Below are 25,680 nucleotides of genomic sequence, written 5' to 3' on the forward strand. Positions count from 1 at the left end.
TGTGTTCTGACAGGGGGACGGCCTCACCAGAACACTCCGGTCAGCACTCTCAGCCATTGGATGAGAGCGCTAATTAGGAGCCGGTCGGCAGACCTTTCTTGGTCATGCTCCAACCGGCCAGCTTCTGTCGGACCGACTGCAGTACACATGGGTCAAATGTTGGCTGGTTTCTATTAAACCAGCCGATGCTGCCCAACATTCAGCCTGTGTGTACTAGGCTTTGGGGTATCTAGTGCAAAACAACAGCCTCCTTTACTTAATAAGCAGCCAGTAAAGTGGAAAGCTGTGGATCATTATAATATAATATTCATGAAGACTTTTGTTGCTGAACTGTTTATTATTATTTTCATTTGTACATATATATATGCAACGGTGTTCCATATATTAATATTTCAATATGTTGTTGGTTTACATGTAATACAATTATTATTATTATTATAGATTTCTCATCCTACCAGTTCTGCCTTTTTTAAAGGAAATGACATGTAATATAACTTTTCTTTTATCTTGGAACAGAGCAGAAGAAAAAACTGTATGGTAGAGTTTTAATATTTGAATGTATTTCTCTCTTTCAGTCTAAACTTGAAGAAAAAAAAAAACTTAAATGACTTATTTTTGTATATTAAAAGCAATTACAAGCACTTTACCATTTCTTTTCAGCAGGCGCAGCCTAATGCGGACTGGCGTATCTCTCAGGCTCAAAGACCCGGACCCAGCGGGTGAGTGGATGCTCATCATTTTGTCATAGTTTTTAAAAAAATGCGGGAGGAAGCTAAAGAAAATAATACAGTGTTCCCTAAAGAGACACTGTCATCAGACGTCACTTTTTAAATAAAAATCTTACAGCACTAGATGATAAATAAAAAACACTTGCTTGATTCCCCACTTTATTTTAGTTGTTTTTTACCCATGTTGTGAAATGAATACGTTTAATAGGAATCTGACCACTTTCTTAAAGTGCCAATTCTTTTCTATGCCGACCCCTGCTCTTGCCCCCTTTCTCAGCTGCTGTGATAACAGACATCAGGAGCCTGCACAGGTACTTGTTAGCAATCTTTAGGATTTTAGGTAAAATCAGCAATTTAACCACTTCAGCTCTGGAAGATTTTACCCCTTCCTGACCAGAGCACTTTTTACAATTTGGCACTGCATCGTTTAACTGACAATTGCACGGTCATCAATGCTGCACCCAAACTAAATTTGCGTCCTTTTTTCCCCCACAAATAGAGCTTTCTTTTGGTAGTATTTGATCACCTCTGTGTTTTTTATTTGTAAACTATAAACAAAAAAAAGAGCGACAATTTTGAAAAAAAAACACAATTTTTTACATTTGCTATATTAAATATCCCCAAATATTAAAAAAAAAAAAAATTCTTCATCAGTTTAGGCCAATATATATTCTTCTACATATTTTAGGTAAAAAAAATTGCAATAAGCGTATATTGGTTGGTTTATGCAAAAGTTATAGTGTCTACAAACTATGGGAAAGATTTATGGCAGTTTTATGGCATTTTTATTATTTATTTATTTTTTACTAATAATGGCGATGATCTGCGATTTTTAACAGTACTGCGACATTGCAATGGACAGATCTGACACTTTTGACACTTTTTTGGGACCATTGACATTTATACAGCGATCAGTGCTAGTAAAATGCACTGCTTACTATGTAAAAGTCACTGGCACGGAAGGGGTTAACACTAGGGGGCGACCAAGGGGTTAATTGTGTGTTCCCTCAGTGTGTTCTAACTGTATGGGGATAGGATTGACTAGGAGAGGAGACATATTGTTTTTCCTACTTAGTAGGAACAAACAATATGGCTCCTCTTCCCTGACAGCACAGGGATTTGTGTATTTACACACACAAATCCTCGTGCCAGCGCTCGTGCACGCAATCGCGCGTGGCCGGCGGCGATTGTGCCCGCCGGCCACATGCATCGGGTCCCCCGCTGGTGACGCACGTGCGTTCTCTGGTGGCCGCTAAAGGGAAGGATGTACCCATACGGGAATTCACCCAGGGGAGCCATTCTGCCGCAGTAAATCTGCGTGAGCCGGTCGGGAACCGGTTAATATTTGTGCACCCGCAACATAATTCAATTGAACTGCCAGTTGGAGCAAAGTTGTTAGTGTACAAGCAATGTAGAGAAAGCAGAAACTAAATGTAATATGTGCAGAGTGGAGAAGGTGTCACTGCACGTTCACTTTAAGCCTTTCTGTCCTGTCATCAGATAAATGAGAGGCTGTTGGTATTTCTTCCCACTTCTTTATTGTAACTGAAAGGGATAGTAGTACATTTAAACCTAAGCAGATGTGCTGACCTTTCCCCATTATATGAAATTGTTTTCATTTGTGTTTTATCCCCCTTGGAGAGACTTTTCTTCACGTTATGTTCCTCTGAACTTCATCCCCAAGGCAGAAGAGGGGGAGACTCCTAACAGGGACTTAGGTGTCCGTTTATGAAGCAGTGGTGATCCCCAGGATGGCCGCTGATCACAACCCATAAACAGTTTATGAAACAGAGATAATCGGGGGAGAAATGTTCTCCCACCGATGATCTCCACACACCGAGAATCCACATTGACTGACACAGACACGGCCAGTTTATGAAGCTGCGATCTCAGCGCTACACTGGCGATCTGTGTCAGAATTCATCCTCCACGATTCACCAGCTCAGAGGTGGAGAATCGGGGAGTGAAGAGGGAATCCCGGGGGATCTGAGGAGGAAAGAGGAACATTATTAACTTCCTTCTACCTCGTTCAGACCCCCCGACACTGTAACCATGTCCCCCTGTCATATTTATGTGTATACATATACATATATATATAGATAGTGTATATGTATCTATATATATACCCTGTTTCCCCCAAGATAAGACCTAGCGTGATTGTCTGTGATGGCTGCAATATAAGCCCTACCCCCCAAATAAGCCCTACCCTGTTTCCCCAAAAATAAGCCCTACCCTGAAAATAAGACCTACAAGGACTTTAACTAGGGCTTATTTGGGGAGTAGGGCTTATATTGCAGCCATCACCGACACCGACAATCACACTAGGTCTTATTTTCGGGAAACAGGGTATATATATATATATATATATATATATATATATATATATATATATATATATATATATATATATATATATATATATATATATAAAATGTGTGTGTATATACATGTATATATAATGTGTGCATATATATATATATATATATATATATATAATGTAGGGGGGACTCGTTATTTTATTAGCATTAACCACACCGTCTGTCAGTGTACTGAGCGGTGATAATTTATCACTGCTTAATAAACTGACATCTCGGTGTTTCTGTGAATTTCTGGTACTGTAATCTCGAAAAGTCTCATGAGATTCCAGTATCAGGGGCCGTTCTATACTGTTGGAAGCGTTTGTAGATCGCTTCACTCCTCCAAAGGTAAAGCGATCTACTCTGCTTCATAAACAGGCACACAGAGGAGAAAGATCTCCTCTGTGAATGCCGGAGAATGAAGCAGTGAATAGATTTCACTGCTTCATAAACGGACACCACAGTCCCTTAACAGTTTTGGCCAGAAATACATCTTTAAATAGTAAGATTTAGCATGATGGCCAGTACAGATCCTTTTTTGTAAGATGTTACCTGGTAACATATAAAGGACTATGGCCAACATGAAGACCTGCCTTTACTACTGCTTTTGGAGAACATAGTACATCTACACCTGCAGTCATGGTAGATCTTTCTCAGCTGTATGCAGCTGTCATTTACCACCTACTGGAATTCCATGTAAATATGCAGCATAAATTAGGTAGCACTGATGCCCGCCATAATGGTTTGCTACAGCCATGGCTAGGGTAGATTCAGGAATGTGGTGCTTGGGTGTTCATTCACCCATAGTTCTAGAGATTTGTGAAGAAGCTATCAAGTGACAAAATTGTGTTGAACTACCTTAACCCTAATTTTGGCTTACAAATGTTACATTGTAATGCTTGTTATAATGGATTAAGTGTGGTCACAGCTGTGTCTCTGGAATGTAATGCCTAAGTGTACTCATGTCTGTTTGAATAGATATAAAAAGAACGCGCTAGTATTAATAACTTGTTTTTCAATGTCAGTATTTAAACCTGAACACTTTCCACTGGGTACTACTGATATTTCAAGTGCATACATAAAAATAAGGAATAATGCCCTGTCATAAATGCAATTTATAAAGTAAATGATTTTTCTGACTTCCAAGGACAAATTTGTTAGAAAGTTGGCCTGCTCCTCAAATTGTTGGCTAACACGCCACATTTCTGTGTAAATGCATCACAGTTTTAGCACAAGTCTTATTAGTTCCCTCATATTTCACATCTGTGGGGATTGAAATACAGAAATAATAAGTGTATTATATGACATAAGGAATGCATTATTTATTTTATATGACAAAGTTTTATTATATCTGGGTTGCTGCCAATGTAATGCTGAGTCAGTCAAAAACTAAAGGCGAAAATAGGCTGTATAGTGACGTTAGATGTTTATCTTCGTGTTCCACTTAACACAGAAAGAAAATCCTTAGAAGAAAATAATAAGAAGAAGCTGAAATAGTTTTATGTTTTAATAGAATCTCCTACTGGCAAAACAAAAAAATGATATAGACAGGGAATCTGACCATCATACTAATAAATTATAACATTCTCCAGGGAATTCAGCCACCTTCACTTAGTTTACCATCAGCAGAGACCAAAACTGGTCAGCATTGGTGGCCATATCAAGGATTTTATTATTTTTTAATGAGAATGAGAAGCCCCTTTGCAGCCAGAAAATGTTACAATCACTGAACATTTACAATATATAGAATCTCCACCTCCCGTGTTTTTTGAAATGTCTAAGTATTCCACTGGGGAGCACATCTGTTCCCCTTGGACCCAATGACCCACATCTTTGTGAGAAGACTTTGATCACACATCAAGCCTCCTTACGTTTTTCCTGTGCACAGTGAGGGAGGCTTCTAATAAACCCCGCTCATAACCAGAATTCTTCAAAATGATCAAGAATTGAGTTTCCTACAACTTTATCACTGGAGCAAAATGGATTACAGCTTCTATTTCCTCTAGTCTAAACAGCTTAAGTTTAGAATCAGCAGAACTATATCATGTGCATGTCACAATTTCAAACTTATTCTGTGCAAAGTTACCAATTGTTTAAGCAGTCATACAAAATGCATTAAACATTTTTGTGAAAAGTTTCAGCTTTTAGTTCTACAATAATAATTATTTCCACATTCATTTCACAAATTAGAGAGTTATATGTATTTGAATGTTAGTTTCATGTTGGTGTTTAATTTCCACTTAATTCTTTATCACTATGTGATACTGATTTTTTTTTTATTTAACAACTTCTGTCCCCAGGGATTTTTCTCCCTAGATCCCCTTGGTTTTCAGAGTTTTTTTGTTTTTCAGTTCAGTGATGTCTCACTTATATTATACTTTTTTACATTTGTAGTCTACCCTAATGCATTATAATACTAATATATGTTTTGAAACATATATTTCCTAATTTTTTTATTAGGAATAATAATTAAAAAAATTGGAAAAAATTGAAATTTTCCCAACACATCATTTACAAAATGTGTGCACCCCCGTAAATGTAAGCCAAAATATAAGCAACTAAACCTACTAATTAAAGGAGAAGTATGGCCAAAGCTTATTTGGTTATACTTCTATTAATGACAGGAGTGCAGTTTGATCTGCACTTCTGTGACCCATTTTCAGCTGACAGCGGGCTAAAGCCCATTGTCAGATGATATCACTCAGTCGGTACAGGCTGGCAAAATATCCAGACTGACAGTCACGGCTTTCTATTCAGAGCGAAGAACTGCGAGATCGGCAGTGCTCGAGCACTCGGTTCTCTCTGCAGAGGCGGCGGGGACAGATGCAGCATCGGATTGATGCTGCATCCACCTAGGTGAGTATAATATTTTTTTTGTAAATCCATACTTCTCTTTTAAAATGATATTACCTTAGTGTGAGTTTTATGTAAAATGGTAAAGTGATCACATGCATTTTACTTTAGGGAAGCTTTATTGCCCTATAAAACACTACATTGTGATTCACACAGGGAAAAAACTTGTTTTGCATAAACTAGTAATGTAACATTAAGATAACATTAAGCTGGGTTGACAAAGGCACAAATTACCACAATTAATTTTTAAAGGTTTGTGATCACTAAAGATTCGAATGACATTGCATTTACAAGCTTGAGCATTTGATACTTGATCAGTGAATGTAAATGTCATCCAGGTCATCTGGTGCAGCTCTGGTGAAACCAATCAGCTTGCAGGTTTTTTTGTCAAAGCCTAGTTGAACAAGCTGACTGGCTACCATGCATAGCTGCACCAGATTTAGCACTTTCCAGTTTTAGTAAATCAACCCCTGTATGTTTATTCATTTATTTTGCTACTTTAACAGGTTTTTACGTTTTATTTACATTTTATTTTCTTCATGGTAGGACTGGTTCTGCTCATTGAAGACCAGATGCAGACCCCCACCTATGCATCTCTGCAGCAACAGATCCCTTTATTAGTGATATAATGCTGTCTGCAATCATCCAGCTGAAGAACACTATAGTAGTGTTATGTTGTAGGGAGAGCCTGGACAGAGCTGAAACAGGCTGTGCTATAATATAACTGCACTATGTCACTGCACTGTCAATGTAAACACAATGCAAGAGTATTGAGTTTACAATTTCCTCAACTGACCATTCCTTTAGTAGAAAGCTCTGAAGTCCAGGATCTTATTGTTTCAGCTTCTGGGCTTAGCACTAGGTCATGGCTGTCATTGACAGCCGGCACTTCCAGCACCAATGTCAGCAGGAGCCTGCAGGATGTCTAGAGTCTAGGTGCCTTTGTAATCATGCCTGGGTCAAATAACCTCTGCCCCTGTGCCCTTTTAAAACACCACCCAGGACTCAAGCAGTAAATTTTATTTGCCCAGTTATTTGCCCAGAATAAGTATGCACATCAGTAATTTTGACTTTACTTGCTGCATGCTTGCTTCTGGTCAGTGACTCAGAGGATTACAATCTTAGGATGAGCCAGCATTATTAGAAGGAAATCAGTAATGGCTGGCCTATATTCCTTTAATAAATAGCAGTTAGTAGAGAGTGTTATTTTCAAAGTTAATTTGAGTCAAAGCCTACAATCATGTATAGGCAAAAATCCTGTTTTCTTTAATTTGCCTTGCCCATGATTGGGTATTCTTTGCAAAGTGAATGTTTTCTATTCTTTTAGAAAATCAACCTCAATGTGTGTTTTTCAACCTTGAAAAGGTGAAAGTTTTTTTGTTTATATATATATATATATATATATATATATATATATATATATATATATATACACACACACACACTATTATATCAAAAGTATTGGGACACCTGCCTTTACACGCACATGAACTTTAATGGCATCCCAGTCCTAGTCTGTAGGGTTCAATATTGAGTTGGCCCACCCTTTGCAGCTATAACAGCTTCAACTCTTCTGGGAAGGCTGTCCGCAAGGTTTAGGAGTGTGTCTGTGGGAATGTTTGACCATTCTTCCAGAAACGCATTTATGAGGTCAGGCACCAATGTTGGAGAGAAGGCCTGGCTTATGTGCAATCCAGTCAAGTTCTTCCACCCCAAACTTGCTCATCTATGTCCTTATGGACCTTGCTTTGTGCACTGGTCCAAATCATGTGGTGGAGGGGGGATTATGATGTAGGGTTGTTTATCAGGGGTTGGGCTTGGCCCCTTAGTTCCAGTGAAGGGAACTCTTAAGGCATCAGCATACCAAGACATTTTGGACAATTTCATGCTTCCAATTTTGTGGGAACACTTTGGGGATGGCCCCTTCCTTTTCCAACATGCCTGCACACCAGTGCACAAAGCAAGAACCATAAAGACATGGATGAGCGAGTTTGAGGTGGAGGAACTTGACTGGCTTCCACAGTCCTGACCTCAACCTGATAGAACACCTTTGGGATGAATTAGAGCAGAGACTGTGAGCCAGACCATCTTGTCCACATCAGTGCCTGATCTCACAAATGCACTTTTTGAAGAATGGTCAAACATTCCCATGGACACACTCCTAAACCTTGTGGAAAGCCTTCCCAGAAGAGGTGAAGCTGTTATAGCTGCAAAGGGTGGGCCAACTCAATATTGAACCCTACAGACTAAGACTGGAATGCCATTAAAGTTCATGTGTGTGTGTGTAAAGGCAGGTGTTCCAATACTTTTGGTGTTATAATGTGTGTGTGTGTATATATATATATATATATATATATATATATATATATATATATATATATATATATATTATGCTTACCTGCTCTGTGCAATAATTTTGCACAGAGCGGCCCCAAACCTCCTCTTCACCATTCCCCCTTTGGTTCTCTCTATGGCCATACCCAGTGTTACTTGGCCCCTTGCCTCACTCCCTCCTCACAGGGTTTGACTGACAACATCAGGAGCCAATGGATCTCACTGCTGCCTCTGAGTCCTGTGAGGAGAGAAAGAACATCACTACAGCCCACAAGCAAATTGCTGAATCAAGATCTGCCTCAGAAAAGTATAAGGGGGACTGCTGGGGAGTTAAACATGGAAAGTTTTTTACCTTAACCCCTTCATGCCTAAGGGTAAAACAAATCCTAATGCTTAAGCACAATTTTGCAACTTTGACATGTGTTAGTAAAACCGTACATATCATCACAACTACTTTATGCATCAAGGTGGATTATACCAGTGTTTTTCAAACAAATTGGGCTTTCACTTGGTGGTAAATGGTAATGGATATATCCTGATTTGTTTTTTATTATTAAAGGAAAATAGTAAAAAAAAAAAATAGCTGTATATTTCTTGCTAATACCATAGCCTTCCACCAAAGAACAACTCAAATTAAATTTTCCTCTTGATGAACGTAGTGATACCACATACAGTGCCTTTAGTTCAATGTTTTTTTAATCTGAATTATATGTGATGGATCAGAACACAATAGTCTAAGTTGGTGAGGTAAAATTAGAAAAATATATACATAAAACTATTTTTCAGAAATTAAAAACTGATAATTGGTATGTGCGTATGTATTCACCTCTTTGTTATGAAGCCCATAAAAAGCTCTGGTCCAACCAATTACCTTCAGAAGTCACATAATTAGTGAAATGATGTCCACCTGTGTGCAATAGAAGTGTCACATGATCTATCATTACACATACACACCTTTTTGAAAGGCCCCAGAGGCTGCAACACCTAAGCAAGAGGCACCACTAACCAAACACTGCCACGAAGACAAAGGAACTCTCCAAACAAGTAAGGGACAATGTTGTTGAGAAGTACAAGTCAGGGTTAGGTTATAAATAAAGATCCAAATCTTTGATGATCCCTAGGAGCACCATTAAATCTATCATAACCAAATGGAAAGAACATGGCACAACAGCAAACCTGCTAAGAGATGGCTGTACACCAAAACTCACGGAACGGGCAAGGAGGGCATTAATCAGAGAGGCAGCACAGAAACCTAAGATAACCCTAGAGGAGCTGCAGAGTTCCACAGCAGAGACTGGAGTATCTGTACATAGGACGACAATAAGCCGTATGCTCCATAGAGTTGGGCTTTATGGCAGAGTGGCCAGAAGAAAGCCATTACTTTCAACAAAAAAAAAAAAGGGGGCACGTTTTGAGTTTGCGAAAAGGCATGTGAGAGACTCCCAAAATGTATGGAGGCAGATGCTCTGGTCTGATGAGACTAAAATTGAACTTTTTGGCCATCACAGAAAAAGCTATGTCTGGCGCAAACCCAACACATCACATCATCCAAAGAAGGTATCTTTTTTAGTATCTTTTTTTCAAACAGTTTTTTCAGTTAAAACACTGAGGCTGAGTATCTGATTGACATACACTACATTCCCAAAGTATTGGGATGCATGCCTTTATACAAAAAATGAACTTTAATGGCATCCCAGTCTTAGTCCGTAGGATTCAACATTGAGATATCCCACCCTTTGCAGCTATGTCTGGCGCAAACCCAACACATCACATCATCCAAAGAACACCATGTTTTTCAGCAGTCGGGACCGGGAAACTGGTCAGGGTTGAGGGAAAGATGGATGGTGCTAAATACAGGGATATTCTTGAGCAAAACCTGTACCACTGTGTGTGATTTGAGGCTAGGATGGAGGTTCACCTTCCAGCAAGACAATGACCCCAAACACACTGCTAAAGCAACACTTGAGTGGTTTAAGGGGAAACATGTAAATGTGTTGGAATGGCCTAGTCAAAGCCCAGACCTGAATCCAATAGAAAATCTGTGGTCAGACTTAAAGATTGCTGTTCACAAGTGCAAACCATCCAATTTGATGGAGCTGGAGCAGTTTTGCAAGGAGGAATGGGCAAAAGTCCCAGTGGTAAGATGTGGCAAGCTCATAGAGACTTATTCAAAGCGACTTGGAGCTGTGATAGCCACAAAAGGTGGCTCTACAAAGTATTGACTTTAGGGGGGTGAATAGTTATGCACATCAACTTTTTCTGTTCTTTTGTCCTATTTGTTGTTTGCTTCACAATAAAAAAAAAATCTTCAAAGTTGTGGGCATGTTCTGTAAATTAAATAATGCAAATCCTCAAACAATCTGTGTTAATTCCAGGTTGTGAGGCAACAAAACACGAAAAATGCCAAGGGGCTGAATACTTTTGCAAGGCGCTGTATGTGTATGTTAGTTGTTGTTTGTTCCAGTAGTCCAAAAACAATAATGCACATTTTGCTTTTATTTTTATCCTACCTAAAACACACTGACACTAACTGACACTGATACTAATTAAAAGAAACAAAAACATTTCCAAAAAAAAAAAAACTGACCCTGACACATTCACAGAGAGAAAACACAGGGGTGGGCTTCACAGTTCCGGGTCCTGATTGTCAGTAGGGGCCCGGGGCTCTCTGTGAGACCTCGGTCTCTGTATGTACTATATGTACAGTATTCCCAATGTGGCTGCAAAAATTTTAATACACTATTAAATGTTAGTGGTAAAAGAGCCCCATTGCAATCACTGGGTCATTGCCTTTTCTGAGCACTCATTGTACCCCAGTGTTTGAAGTTTACTTAAACACCTTTGTGTAGATCAAGGAATACCTCTGCAGCCTTTCTCAATCCACATACTTGACATCCCGCTACATCCAACTACTTCTTATGACCTTGATTAGAATCTGTAAAGCTGTGAACAAGAAGCTGTGAATGCTAAGAAATGGGTAATAGGTCATATTTTATTGCCTTCAACTGAGGGTTTATTCACCATTCACCATACACAATTGTCAAATCTGCCTGTGGGCTTCAGTCACCCGTACATGCAGTGCCAGATGACCTCCATTCATTCAGCAGTGAAAGAAACTCTGCTCAAATGGTCACCAATTAAAGTCTATACACACAATTTAAGTTAAGGGATCGCATGAACCAGTTTTCAAAAGAACTACCCTTTAGGACAACCTCTAAAAGTTCAGTAATTTATAGTTAACAGATTAGTATCTTTTATTCAAACATCTTTTTAAGTTAAAACACTGAGGCTGAGTATCTGATTGACATACACTATATTCCCAAAGTATTGGGATGCATGCCTATACACAAAAAATGAACTTTAAGGGCATCCCAGTCTTAGTCCGTAGGATTCAACATTGAGATGTCCCACCCTTTGCAGCTATAACAGCTTTAACTCTTCTGGGAAGGTTGTCCACATGGTTTAGGAGTGTCTATGGGGGTGTTTGACCATTCTTCCAGAAGCACATTTGTGAGGTCAGCACTGATGTGGATGAGAATGCCTGGCTTGCAGTCTCTGCTCTAATTCATCCCAAAGGTGTTCTATCGGGTTGAGGTCAGGACTCTGTGCAGTCCAATCAAGTTCCTCCACCACAAACTTGCTCATCCACATCTTTATAGCCCTTGTTTGTGCACTGGTGGGCAGTCATATTGGAATAGGAAGGGGCCATCCCCAAACTGTTCCCACAAAGTTGGGAACATGAAATTGTCCAAAATGTCCTAGTATGCTGACACCTTAAAAGTTCCCTTCACTAGAACTAAGGAGCCAACCCCAACCCCAGAAAAACAACCCCACACCATAATCTCCCCTCCACCAAATGTTTTGGACCAGTGCACACAGCAAGGTCCATAAAGACATGGATGAGTGAGTTTGGGGTGGAGGAACTTGACTGGCTTCTTGTCCACATCAGTACCTGACCTCACAAATGCACTTCTAGAATAAAGTCAAACATTCCCATAGACACACTCCTAAACTTTGTGGACAGCCTTCCCAGAAGAGTTGAAGCTCTTATAGCTGAAAAGGGTGGGCCGACTCAATATTGAACCCTACGGACTAAGACTGGGATGCCATTAAAGTTTATGTGCGTGTAAAGGCACGCATCTCAATACTTTTGGTAATGTAGTGTAGATATGATCTGGCAGTTAGATACTGAATGACTGTGAAGGTAAATTTAGTCATGCAGTGATAGGATCTGTGAAAGTATGTGGTCAATATGGAGCATATTGCTTTCCTCCACACAGTCTGTGTATGGACTAGTGTATTGAAGATAATGGTTTTATGTGGACCCGAAAAAATTTAAAAACAAATATTGGCTAGGATGACAATGGTATAGTATGCAGACCATAGGTGTGAACATCCATTTGCATTAGGGTGTGCATCCTAAAGCTCAAACATGTGTGTGTGTGTGTGTGTGTACATATATATGACCCCGACACATTTATCTCCCTGCCAGCACAGTGAAAGAGAAGTGAGTAAACAATTCTCTTATGGTGGAGCTGGTAAGAGGGATATCTTTCCCGTCTTCCTGCTGGCAAACAGAGCGATAATGCAAATGTACATGGGGTGATTAGGATTTGCCCAAGCACGCCTGGCTTACCCTGTGCACACGCCTATGATGCAGACAGAGGGAGATAGAGATCAGCTTTGCATTACCAGTAGACTCCAGTTCAAGTGATAAGTATATCCCAAACACTTTATCGCTTAGGTCCTACATGTAGCATACATATTAGTTGAAAAGTTTCCTTATCAAAGTCCATGGGAAATTTTCTAGCATCAAGGTTAGCACGCATGGTGAAGCTGATTTACTAGAGGAGTTCAGAATCTTCTTTGTAGCTGTGCTCACTTTCAATCATGTGCAGATGAAATAAATGAATGGATATTTGCTTTTCACACGATTGGATAGTTAAAGTACATTTTGCTCAATTTTTTTAAGTTAATATTTTCTACTCCTTTGGTAAATCAGCCTCACCAAGTCCAGTTGAAGACCTGGAAAAGGAAAAACTCTAGGCAGGACAATCACTTAGGTGGGATCATAAACATAAGATTTACAGAGAAATCTGTTTTTTTAAAATCTAACATTCCATATTATCTTTGGAAAAGCACTCCACATTTGTTGATGAAAAGAGGATTTGATTTACTGCCAGGTGATGCGATGCGATTCTGCTGTCTGTCCTTCACTGTGTCACTAGTCAAGGAAACTTTTTAGGAGACACACAAATAGATTAGATAAGGCTTCCATGCAGATCTTCATAACAGGGTTCAGCAGATCTTGAAAGATTTGGCAGTGGACCCCTTTGACAAATTGTGTAAAGTTCTGAGTTAAAGATAATCTATCAGTTTCAGTTTGGGGAGTGCATAGCCCCTATTATGTTGTTTTCTCAGCTGCACACTCTTTTTGTTATCCTCTGCCCTGGAAGGAGGTACATATAGCTACTTATTAATAATTATAATCCACCCTTTTATATTGTAACAAGGATTGATTGGCAGACACAAAGCAGTCGGTGTCTTTTTTTCTGAAAGTGAATCATAAATTTATAACCATGTCAATCAATATATTTTTGTCAATTGGCAATGTAACAGATAACCCAATTATACTCAGCCCCCCCCCACCACTGTGCTCTTTTACACCTGTAGCGCACTCTACTTTAGGGTAGGCGCTATAGTGTGGTTTGGTAGAATAGGATTTAGTTGCAGGTAAATTCGGCCAGGCCTACGGTCTTTTTCTAGGCCTGGTTGTTTTGATTTGGGTGTGGGAGTGTCAGAATAGAAGGGGGTGTGACCACCTACACTTAGGCTCAGAGATACCTCCTCTGCCTGACGGTGAATTTTTCTGGGAGGGAGAGGATGGGCTGAGATCTGAGTGGCAGGAAGCTCATGTGAGAGTCCTGACCAGTGACCACTCATTAATTTGTTTGGTCGAGAGGAGGTCTCTCATATAAGGTGGGGTCACATACTCAATAGGGGAAGAGAATAAACATTCGTGATGTGGCAAATTATGAAATCTCCAAATGCAGCGCACAATTCTCTTCTTCTTTAATGGGATAGTAATGAAGCTGCTTTGCTGGTGATACTGATGGCGTTATTGCAAACAAATTTTCAAAGGCTTTTTTTTTTCTAGTGATATCAAGAATAATATTATTATGCTTTTATTTTTTTTTATTTGGGCAAGTTATCACCATTATCCCGTAGTTTTTAAGATCAAAGATACAACTATGTTGGTGTCCCTTGTCAATTTTACATTGTATTTTTTTAAATGTAACTGCCTACTCCCAAACTGTCATTTGAAGTAAAACACATAGCCAGTATTATTCTACACAATTTTTTTATTGTGCATTAAAAAAATAAAAAAAATAAAAATTAGACGTGCTATCTGCCAATAGAACTTAACCAATGCATTCTATGCATCCAAAAATATAGAAAATAGACCAATTCAAATCATTAATCAACCAAATAAATAATGTCAAAGCAATAACTCCAAGGCCAATAATAAATAACATGTTATCGCCTCCTGTTCCGCAACATGGCTGGTTGACGAATGGCCCGACCGTTCAGAAAAAAAAGCGCAAACTGAAAAGCGTTAAATGAAAAAACGCAAAAAGAAAAGCGCGAATTAACACTCACCAAACTTCAAGAAATTAGCAGAAGGAGCCCAAAGGGTGGCGCTAAAGAGCTGAAAAACCATGTAGTACGTCTAGTATGATACTACGTTCGTAATTGTTGGCCAACATTTGTGTGGCCATGTGTATGCAAGACAAGTTTGAGCCAACGCCCTTTGGACAAAATTCCACGGTTTTGTTAGTGGAAAGTCCCATCGTGTGTACGAGGCTTAAGTCTTTGGGAATGTTTGACCATTTTTCCAGAAGCGCATTTGTGAGGTCAGGCACTAATGTGGATGAGAATCCCTGGCTCAGTCTCTGCTCTAATTCACCCCAAAGGTGTTCTATCAGGTTGAGGTCAGGACTCTGGGATAAGTCTGGGATGCCAATAACCACTTACCGACCAGCCACCGCAGTTGTACTGAGGCAGAATGGCACGGCTGTGCGAATCGCCGCCATGTTAAGTAGCTTCCTTATGTGGCCACTAGGGGCAAGCGCCCCTCCCCCTCGGAGCCGATGCGTGCCAGGCTCCCGCGATCGCTCGTGACTAGGGATGAGCTTCGAGTTCGAGTCGAACTCATGTTCGACTCGAACATCGGCTGTTCGCCAGTTCGCTGAACAGTGAACAATTTAGGGTGTTCGCGGCAAATTCGAAAGCCGCGGAACACCCTTTAAAAGTCTATGGGAGAAATCAAACGTGATAATTTTAAAGGCTTATATGCAAGTTATTGTCATAAAAAGTGTTTGGGGACCTGGGTCCTGCCCCAGGGGACATGGATCAATGCAAAAAGTTTTAAAAACTGACGTTTTTTCAGGAGCAGTGATTTTGATAATGCTTAAAGTGAAACAATAAAAGTGTAATATTCCTTTAAATTTCGTACCTGGGGGGTGTCTATAGTATGCCTGTAAAGGGGCGCATGTTTCCCGTGTTTTGAACAGCCTGACAGCAAAATGACATTTCAAAGGAAAAAAAGTCATTTAAAACTACTCGCAGCTACTAATGAATTGCCGGTCCGACAATACACATGAAAGTTCATTGATAAAAATGGCATGGGAATTCCCCACAGGGGAACCCCCAACCAAAATAAAAAAAAAAAAATGACGTGGGGGTCCCCCTAAATTCCATACCAGGCCCTTCAGGTCTGGTATGGATATTAAGGGGAACCCCTGCCAAATTTTTTTTTAAAAAATGGTGTGGGGTCCCCCTCAAAATCTATACCAGACCCTTCAGGTCTGGTATGTATTTTAAGGGGAACCCCGCGCCAAAATAAAAAAAAAAATGGCGTGGGGTCTCCCCTCATCCCCACAACCCTTGCCCGGTGGTTGTGGGGGTCTGCGGGCGGGGGGCTTATCAGAATCTGGAAGCCCCCTTTAACAAGGGGACCCCCAGATCCCAGCCCTCCCCCTGTGTGAAATGGTAAGGGAGTACTTACCCCTACCATTTCACAAAAAAAGTGTCAAAAATGTTAAAAATGACAAGAGACAGTTTTTGACAATTCCTTTATTTAAATGCTTCTTCTATCTTCTATCTTCTATCTTCTTTCTCCTATCTTCTATCTTCTATCTTCTATCTTCTATCTTCTATCTTCCTTCGGTTTCTTCCTCCATCTTCTTCTTCTTCTGGTTCTTCCTCTGGTGTTCTCATCCGGCATCTTCCTCTGCGGCTCCGGCGTCTTCTTCCCTTCTTCTTCTCAGGCCGCTCCGTATCCACCATGATGGGAGGCTCCCGCTGTGTGACGCTTCTCCTCTTCTGACGGTTCTTAAATAACGGAGGGCGGGGCCAACCGGTGACCCTGCCCCTCTGATGCACGGGGACTTGACAGGGACTTCCCTGTGGCATTCCCCGTGACGTCAGAGGAGGGCGGACAGGGAAGTCACCGTGCGTCAGAGGGGGGCGGGGTCACCAGGTGGCCCCGCCCTCCGTTATTTAAGAACCATCAGAAGAGGAGAAGCGTCACACAGCGGGAGCCTCCCATCATGGTGGATGCGGAGCGGCCCGAGAAGAAGAAGGGAAGAAGACGCCGGCGCCGCGGAGGAAGATGCCGGACGAGAACACCGGAGGAAGAACCAGAAGAACCAGAAGAAGAAGATGGAGGAAGAAACCGAAGGAAGATACAAGATAGAGGAAAGAAGATAGAAGAAAGAAGAAGTATTTAAATAAAGGAATTGTTAAAAACTGTCTCTTGTCATTTTTAACATTTTTGACAGTTTTTTTGTGAAATGGTAGGGTACCCCCTTACCATTTCACACAGGGGGAGGGCCGGGATCTGGGGGTCCCCTTGTTAAAGGGGGCTTCCAGATTCCGATAAGCCCCCCCACCTGCAGTCCCCCACATCCACCGGCAAGGGTTGTGGGGATGAGGCCCTTGTCCCAATCAACATGGGGACAAGGTGTTTTGGGGGGCTACCCCAAAGCACCCTCCCAATGTTGAGGGCATGTGGCCTGGTACGGTTCAGGAGGGGGGGCGCTTTCTCGTCCCCCCCTCTTTTCCTGCAGCCTGCCAGGTTGCGTGCTTGGATAAGGGTCTGGTATAGATTTTGAGGGGGACCCCGCGCCATTTTTTAAATTTTATTTTGGCCGGGGTTCCCCTTAATATCCATACCAGACCTGAAGGGCCTGGTATGGAATTTAGGGGGACCCCCACGTCATTTTTTTTTTTAATTTTGGTTCGGGGTTCCCCTGTGAGGAATTCCCATGCCGTTTTTATCAATAAACTTTTATGTGTATTGTCGGAGCGGCAATTCATTTATAGCCGCAAGTAGTTTTAAGGAAAAATTAGCTTTTTTTTAAAAAAAAGGGGGATATTTATTATAGCAAAAAGTACAAAATATTGTGTTTCTTTCAAAATTGTCGCTCTTTTTTTGCTTAAAGCGCAAAAAATAAAAAGTGCAGAGGTGATCAAATACCAAAAAAAGAAAGCTCTATTTGTGGGAAAAAAAGGACATCAATTTTGTTTGGGTACAATGTCGCACGACCGCGCAATTGTCAGTTAAATTGACACAGTGCTGAATCGCAAAAAATGGCCCGGTCATTCAGCAGCCAAATCTTCCGGGGCTGAAGTGGTTAAAGTTCATATGCGTGTGAAGGCAGGCGTCCCAATACTTTTGGTGATATAGTGTATGTACTATACATGCATTATTGCATTGCTAGTTGTCGCTATGTGGCCTTGACAGTGAGGCCCTGTATGTCCCTGAAACTATGGCTTATGGGTATGCTATGGTTTGCAATGGAATGCTGGTGACATCTCATTGTTTCGGTATGAAGCTGTGGGCATTTCTGTGCAGGCTGCATTTGTGGACAGACTGTCCTAGGTAATGCTCACATGTCTGACACTTGAAAGGGGTAGGCCAGTTATACTAATGCTGGGAGGACACGGCCAGATATGCTGGGTGTCCCCCAAAATAAGCAGCCTCTATCTGACATGCTGCAGCTCCTAATGTACATTGTGAGTAAAGCCAGCCATACATGGATCAGAATTTAGCCAGTTCAGCAGGGACCACACAAATTTCGATCCATGTATGGCCAGCATAAATCTGCACAATCTGCCAGTTGGATGAATGCAGCTCAATCAGCACCACCAGCTATAGCCAGTGGTGCTGATCAGTGTTATCTGATGGCTTGGAAGTCTCCCCGCTATCAGAACCGAATAACATCTCAAATGTGTGGATAAGGGAATCAGGTCAGTTGGTTGAACAAAAAACAATGAATTATCTATGGGCTGCTTAAGGAATATCCGTGTACAACTGTGCAGGATTAAAGACTTGCCGACCACCCTATAGCAGTTTTACTGCTACAGGGCGGCAGCTGTGCGGCAGATAACGTATACTGTATATAAACCTGTACCTGTACTTTCGGGTAGGGGACACAAATGCACGGCACCGGCAGCTCACTCCCACTGTGATTACACGCAGAGGAAGCCGATCGGCGGGTACCAGAGACCAGATGTCCCCCTGCACCAGCCGATTTTCAGGCAGAGACACGGAACTGAGGACTGCCTATGTAAACAAGGCAGATCACCTTTTTGACAGGGGTGGAAGTGATGGAGTTTATGGAGTTAACCATAACACAGTTAACCATTTGATCGCTCCTGATGTTAACCCCTTCCCACCCAGTGTCAGTACAGTGACAGTGCATATTTTTAGCACTGATCACTGTATTAGTGTCACTGGTACCCAAAAAGTGTCAAAAGTTTCAGTTAGTGTCAGAGTGCCCGCTGCAATATCGCAGTCCCGCTAAAAGTCGCTGATCACCGTCATTATTAGTAAAAAATACATAAATAAATAAAATAAATAAAAATATCCCATTGTTTGTAGACGCTATAACTTTTGCGCTAACCATTTATTATACGTTTATTGGGATTTTTTTTTACCAAAAATATGTAGAAGAATACATTTTGACCTAACTGTATGAAGAAATGTGATTTAAAAAAAAAAAAAAAATATTGGATATATTTTATAGCAGAAAGTAAAAAAATATTGTTTTGTCTTTTTTAAGTTTATAGTGCAAAAAATAAAAAATGCAGAGGTGATCAAATACCACCAAAAGAAAGGGAAAAGATGAAATACATTTTATTTGGGTACTGTGCCGCACAATTGTCAGATAAAGTAACGCAGTACCGTATCACAAAACATGGCCTGGTCATGCGGTCAAGTGGTTAAACGTAAGACTAAAGTTCAGTTTTTACTTCCTGTTCCTATCACACATATACAATGAATGTGGAAAGCCATAGCTACAAGAACAGGAAGTCACAAGCAACAAAAACATCATGGTCAGACGTTTTAACCCTTGCCCAATCTACTAAAAATGTGTTTTTGTTTTTGTCTGTGTTCCTGTTCAAATTACATGAAAAGTCTAGCTATGCATAAAACTTGAGCAGACCATTTCTATCAATGGGACAAAAAACAAGGAAAGTTTAACTTCAAATACATATGTACAATAACCTAAACCTAAAATAATTAAAATAAAATATGCATGTAAAATGGTGTGAGAGAAGAGTTATCATAATGATAACCTTCCTTTGTTAAACAGAAAATGTATGTGTCGTGAAGCTGTGTACCAATAAGTTGAATACATATAATTGTCCTGTGGGCAAACGCTATTTTGTATACAGAATTGCCCATCATCATGTTTTGTTTTCTAAAACATAGTTCAGTAATTATAAGAACAGCTTCATCATTGTTGTGCAGTCCTGTAAATTACAGCCTTACCGCTGATGATCTCTGCTAGTATTTCTGTGGTTTCTTACAATTACTTTTGTTGTTTAATGGTAATTGTGCTTTGTCATTATGATTTCTTTAGAGCTCAACCCACAGAGGAAGCTGGAGTATGGCCAAACAACCAGTTTGAAACCGAGAGACTTCAGGCGATGATCCTGGCATCCGCCAACGGTCAGTGTTCTATAAAAGCATATGGGAGAACAGCATGTTATATTTAATAATTGATATAGGCCTGCTATCTGTCAAATCCAAGCAAATCATTATTGTTAATTTAAAATAGATAAAGGACTGTGAAGGTGTAGCCCATAGTTGTTAAAATACAGATCAAACTTTTCGGTTGCAAGAATTTGAAAGATATTACATGCAGGGCCACAATTAGATATCATGGGGCACACGTTACCTGACGGGGCCCCCCAACCCCACCCCTGACCCCACCCATGCACCTAAAAAGTGTAAATGAGGCCTAAGGACCTTTCGCAAGATCCATCTGATCAGGTCTGCCTGTCAGTTTTTCAGTGGGACCCAATCGGACCCTCCATTCACCTTTACAAAGTGGCTGATGTAAACGGACTTGTGTCTGTTACACCCGCCTACATCCGATCCAGACTGCTAAATAATTGGGAGAGGATCCATCCTGCTCCATCGAGGCATATCGTTCATTTACACTGCAGCGCAGTCCATTTACACCCAACCGCCCATAGAGCTGAGTGGGCTCAGTCCACATCCACTATGCATAAACTGAGAAGACATTGAGCTGTCATCTGCCTGCTCTGCTTTGATCAGTGAGAGATCAGCAGATAGATGCCCGCTGAGCAAAGCGGAGTCCACCCTGTGCGATAGGGGCCTAAAGCCTGCCATACAATGTCGAATTCCACAATAATTTTCTTTCAAAAATCTAAGAAATTTCATTCGAATTTCGCACCATTAGTGGGCTGCATCAATGGCCGATTTTTGTGCGGTCATTGAATTTGAGTGATCGTGGCATGTTGGGAATTTTTGGAAAAGTGAACGAATGTCTAGTCAATGATAGGAGAGTCGTGTGACAAATAAAATAGAAAAAGAAAAGTGCATGACCTGTGACCTGGAAAGAAAAGAAGATTCCTAGCCACGAAAATTCTTTTCTGTAGCAACATGAGGTGAACGTGAAGGCTTGGTTGGTCATTCAATCCATGTATGGCCTACAAAAGGATACATTTCACTGTCTCTCCTTTAATGATCATCATTATTATCATCATGATAATCACACAACACAGGTTCTGTGGCTCAAAGCACCTGTACTGTGTGACTCTCATTATGATGATAATGATGATCACATTTGGCTGCTCCCTGCTGTATAATTGAACATATGCAACAGTTAAGGCATGGGAAAAGGTGTGTGCAGTGCATCATGACTGTACCTTTCCTGAGACTTCTGCTGGCGATCCTTCTGTGTGCATAGCTGGGCTGGCTGCTGAGTGGACGGACATGGACTAACTACTGCCTGCGCGTCCCTGCACTGATTGCTTCCAGTTCCAGTCAGCCTGCCCTGAGCCTGCCAGTTTGCCAGTGCTCTTCTTCTGCCGCTGATTCGTTCAGCACTTACTTGCTGAAGGAGGTAGGCCATGTGCAAGGCAAGCCGAATCACTCCAGCAACAGCACAGGGACTGATAGAGTCAGCACTTTCATCTTATCATCGGCTATGTAAGTCCGCAAGTACGCCCGAAAATGAAAAAAAAGTCCCTCTCTCTATAGTCCCTCTGAATGAACTGATGCCCCAACCCAAGGAATATGATTACCACCAGGGAATCATAATGGGGAACATAATCACAGTATGTATACACTGTACATGAAGCCTGAAGCTGACGGCTGGCCGGGCCCTTCTGTTAAGTGACGGGGCCCAGGCCCACTACAGGAGGCCTGGTGGTACCACCTTATCAGTGGTCCTGGTTACATGATAAGTCGTTTTACATAAAATGACATCTTCTCTTCTACCAAATGTTATAGTCTATGAGGATGCAAAATGGAAACCATGCAGTGACTTTCAGTGTATGGTATTTTTAATTCAGTACAGAGATCTGTGGACCTTATGTGCTCCTGTATGTGGTGCAGGCTGTGATTTTCCATGAGGAGCATAAAGGCACTGTTGTTATGTGCCATAGAATGTTTAGGATCTAGGAATAAAAAATCATCACCCCCCCCCCCCCCCCATAGTTCCCCCTTTTGTTAGCTTATTAGTCAATGCAAAGCATGTTTTGACAAACAGTCCAGCACCTTCCGTTCTTGGGCTACAATCTTGGTGTTGGTTATAGTTGTCCTGCTTGATTTATAGAATGCACAGCCAAAATAAATGTACACTCTGTTCTAAGAAAAATGCTATGTTTTGTTTGCAAAATGGCTGCTGGCCAGAGCCTTCAACTGTCCTTATTATAGCTCAAAAGGTTGTCTCCTGTGATGCTCATGCTGCATCACTGGCTGTACCACCTGCACAATAATTGTTCCCAACCATAACTGAACCTTCCTGTCCCTGTTGCAGCTCTACAGGAACCACGCTGGTGATCAGATTAGTTTTGCTAAAGCATCCTATAATGGCTCCTGATTATCTGAAAGAGGAGAAAGTGATAAAGGGATTCTTATGTAAGGGGTGATTGGAGGTACAAAGAGGCACAGTAGGGAGCACTTAGACTGGACCCCTGTGTGAAGCAATTTGTAACACACATAAGACAAAAACCCAACCTTTTTACTTAGTGTGTAGTTTCAAAGTTTCACAACAGCTGGAGGGCCACAGGTTGAGCACCTATACCTTACAGCATGGGTGCTCAAACGGTGTCCCTCCAGCTGTTGCGGAACTACTAGTGCCATCATGCCTCAGCCTTTGGGTGTCATGCTTGTAAGTGTCAGCCTTGCAATGCCTCATGGGACTTGTAGTTCTGCAACAGCTGGGGGCCACAGGTTGAGCACCCATGCCTTAAAAGAAGCTTTCTTGTGTAGGTGGCAATACTGTCAATACACTAGGATACTCAGCAATGCATACATCTAAAATATAATGTACAATGTTTGAGATTTGAGCAACACGAATAGTTGTTTCTTTAATAGATCTTTTACTTACTACAGTAGAGGGGTGCCTAATACTGGAGTGCTTAATTTCCCTCCGTGTGAATCATATACCCAAATGTAATATTCAGAATAGTAAAGTTACAAAAGCATTTCTGTAAATGGGACCAAATTAAAGTTGCTCAAGCCCATAAAATGACAGTCTTTAGAATAGTCAGCCAAAGCTTTTGGTGTAGCTGTGACCCCTGCAAATCTATTTGGGTCCTTGTTAAGTCTTTTTTTGCTTGTTTGTGATGTTTTACTGTGTACTAACATGCCATGGCTCAGATTGGAGATTTAATGTGTGGGCATGAACTAGGATTAAAAATAATCCTAGGCATATTAAATGCACAAGCCCACATTTGTGAGCAAATATTGCTTTGCCCAATGCAGTAGTAATATTTATGAATTGACAACATAATTATAGACCTAAAAATTGGGAATCAAGTGCAGAATATGCACTTCAATGAATATGCTAAATTGTTTAAACAGGGATAAATGAGACTAAGCAGACAAAACGAACTCCCTGAAGCCCACAAGATACAAATACAGCTGTTTTTCTGCTGAATGTCTGCTTTGAGATTATACTTGAGTCTTGACTAGGTGTTCATTGATTATACACACAGTTATTCAAAGGGTCTGACATACTAAATCTTTTTTTTGCCCCAGGTATTTTATTCCCTTTATTATTCAATATCATATTGTGGATCAGATGTGAATCTGGTTGGTGGCAAAAAAGGGGCTATTGACTACTTTTAGTGGTCAAATTATTTTGACTAAAGAGGGGCAATGTACAGTATCTCACAAAAGTGAGTACACCCCTCACATTTTTGTAAATATTTCATTATATCTTTTCAAGACTGAAGAAATTACACTTTGCTACAATGTAAAGTAGTGAGTGTACAGCTTGTATAACAGTGTAAATTTGCTGTCCCCTCAAAATAACTCAACACACAGCCATTAATGTCTAAACCACTGGCAACAAAAGTGAGTACACCCTAAGTGAAAATGTCCAAATTGGGCCCAATTAGCCATTTTACCTCCCCGGTGTCATGTGAATTGTTAGTGTTACAAGGTCTCAGGTGTGAATGGGGAGCAGGTGTGTTGAATTTGGTGTTATTGCTCTCACTCTCTCATACTGGTCACTGTAAGTTCAACATGGCACCTCATGGCAAAGAACTCTGAGGATCTGAAAAAAATAATTGTTGCTCTACATAAAGATGGCCTAGGCTATAAGAAGATTGCCAAGACCCTGAAACTGAGCTGCAGCATGGTAGCCAAGACCATACAGTGGTTTAACAGGACAGGTTCCACTCAGAACAGGCCTCGCCATGGTCGAACAAAGCATATGAGTGCACATGCTCAGCTTCATATCCAGAGGTTAGATTTGGGTAATAGACGTATGAGTGCTGTCAGCATTCCTGCACAGGTTGAAGGGGTGGAGGGGCACCCTGTCAGTGCTCAGACCATACGCTGCACACTGAATTAAACTGGTCTGCATGGCTGTTGTCCCAGAAGGAAGCCTCTTCTAAAGATGATGCACAAGAAAGCCCGCAAACAGTTTGCTGAAGACAAGCAGGCTAAGGACACGGATTACTGGAACCATGTCCTGTGGTCTGATGAGGCCAAGATAAACTTATTTGGTTCAGATGGTGTCAAGCGTGTGTGGCGGCAACCAGGTGAGGAGTACAAAGACAAGTGTGTCTTGCCTACAGTCAAGCATGGTGGTGTGAGTGTCATGGTCTGGGGCTGAATAAGTGCTGCCGGCACTGGGGAGCTACAGTTCATTGAGGAAACCATGAGTGTCAACATGTACTGTGACATACTGAAGCAGAGCATGATCCCCTCTCTTCGGAGACTGGGCCGCAGGGCAGTATTCCAACATGATAACAACCCCAAACACACCTCCAGGACGACCACTGCCTTGCTAAAGAAGCTGAGGGTAAAGGTGATGGACTGGCCAAGCATGTCTCCAGACCTAAACTATATTGGGCATCCTCAAACGGAAGGTGGAAGAGCGCAAGGTCTCTAACATCCGTGATGTCAACATGGGGGAGTGGAAGAGGACTCCAGTGGCAACCTGTGAAGCTCTGGTAAACTTCATGCCCAAGAGGGTTAAGGCAGTGCTGGAAAATAATGGTGGCCACACAAAATTTTAACACGTTGGGTCCAATTTGGACATTTTCACTTATGGGTGTACTCACTTTTGTTGCCAGCGGTTTAGACATTGAAGGTAGAGCAAATTTACACTGTTATACAAGCTGTACACTCACTACTTTACATTGTAGCAAAGTGTCATTTCTTCAGTGTTGTCACATGAAAGGATATAATAAAATATTTACAAAAACGTGAGGGGTGTACTCACTTTTGTGAGATACTGTATGTATATTACTAAATATAAAAGAATGTATCCAACTTAGCAGTCTTCATAACATTCATCCTATAGTACTTGTGTGAACTGCACTGTACCTTCAGCCTGCAGGCTGTG

At 41.1% G+C, this 25,680-nt stretch overlaps 1 protein-coding gene across 50 annotated transcripts in view; it reads left to right on the forward strand.

Moving 5' to 3' along the window:
* Positions 1-25,680, forward strand: part of LOC141132494 (protocadherin gamma-C5-like) — a 751,191-nt gene that overhangs the window by 719,697 nt on the left and 5,814 nt on the right. For 29 of the 50 annotated variants that reach the window (XM_073621012.1, XM_073621009.1, XM_073621014.1 and 26 more), the window contains exons 2-3: positions 661-719; positions 20,206-20,294. In XM_073621012.1, the coding sequence (XP_073477113.1) occupies positions 661-719; positions 20,206-20,294 (148 nt within the window). The remainder of the gene's footprint in view (positions 1-660; positions 720-20,205; positions 20,295-25,680) is intronic. The other 21 variants (XM_073621016.1, XM_073620997.1, XM_073620976.1 and 18 more) reach the window with 1 other exon arrangement.

The sequence above is a fragment of the Aquarana catesbeiana genome, linkage group LG03 (genome assembly GCF_042186555.1).
Source record: "Aquarana catesbeiana isolate 2022-GZ linkage group LG03, ASM4218655v1, whole genome shotgun sequence".
Lineage (NCBI taxonomy): Eukaryota > Metazoa > Chordata > Amphibia > Anura > Ranidae > Aquarana > Aquarana catesbeiana.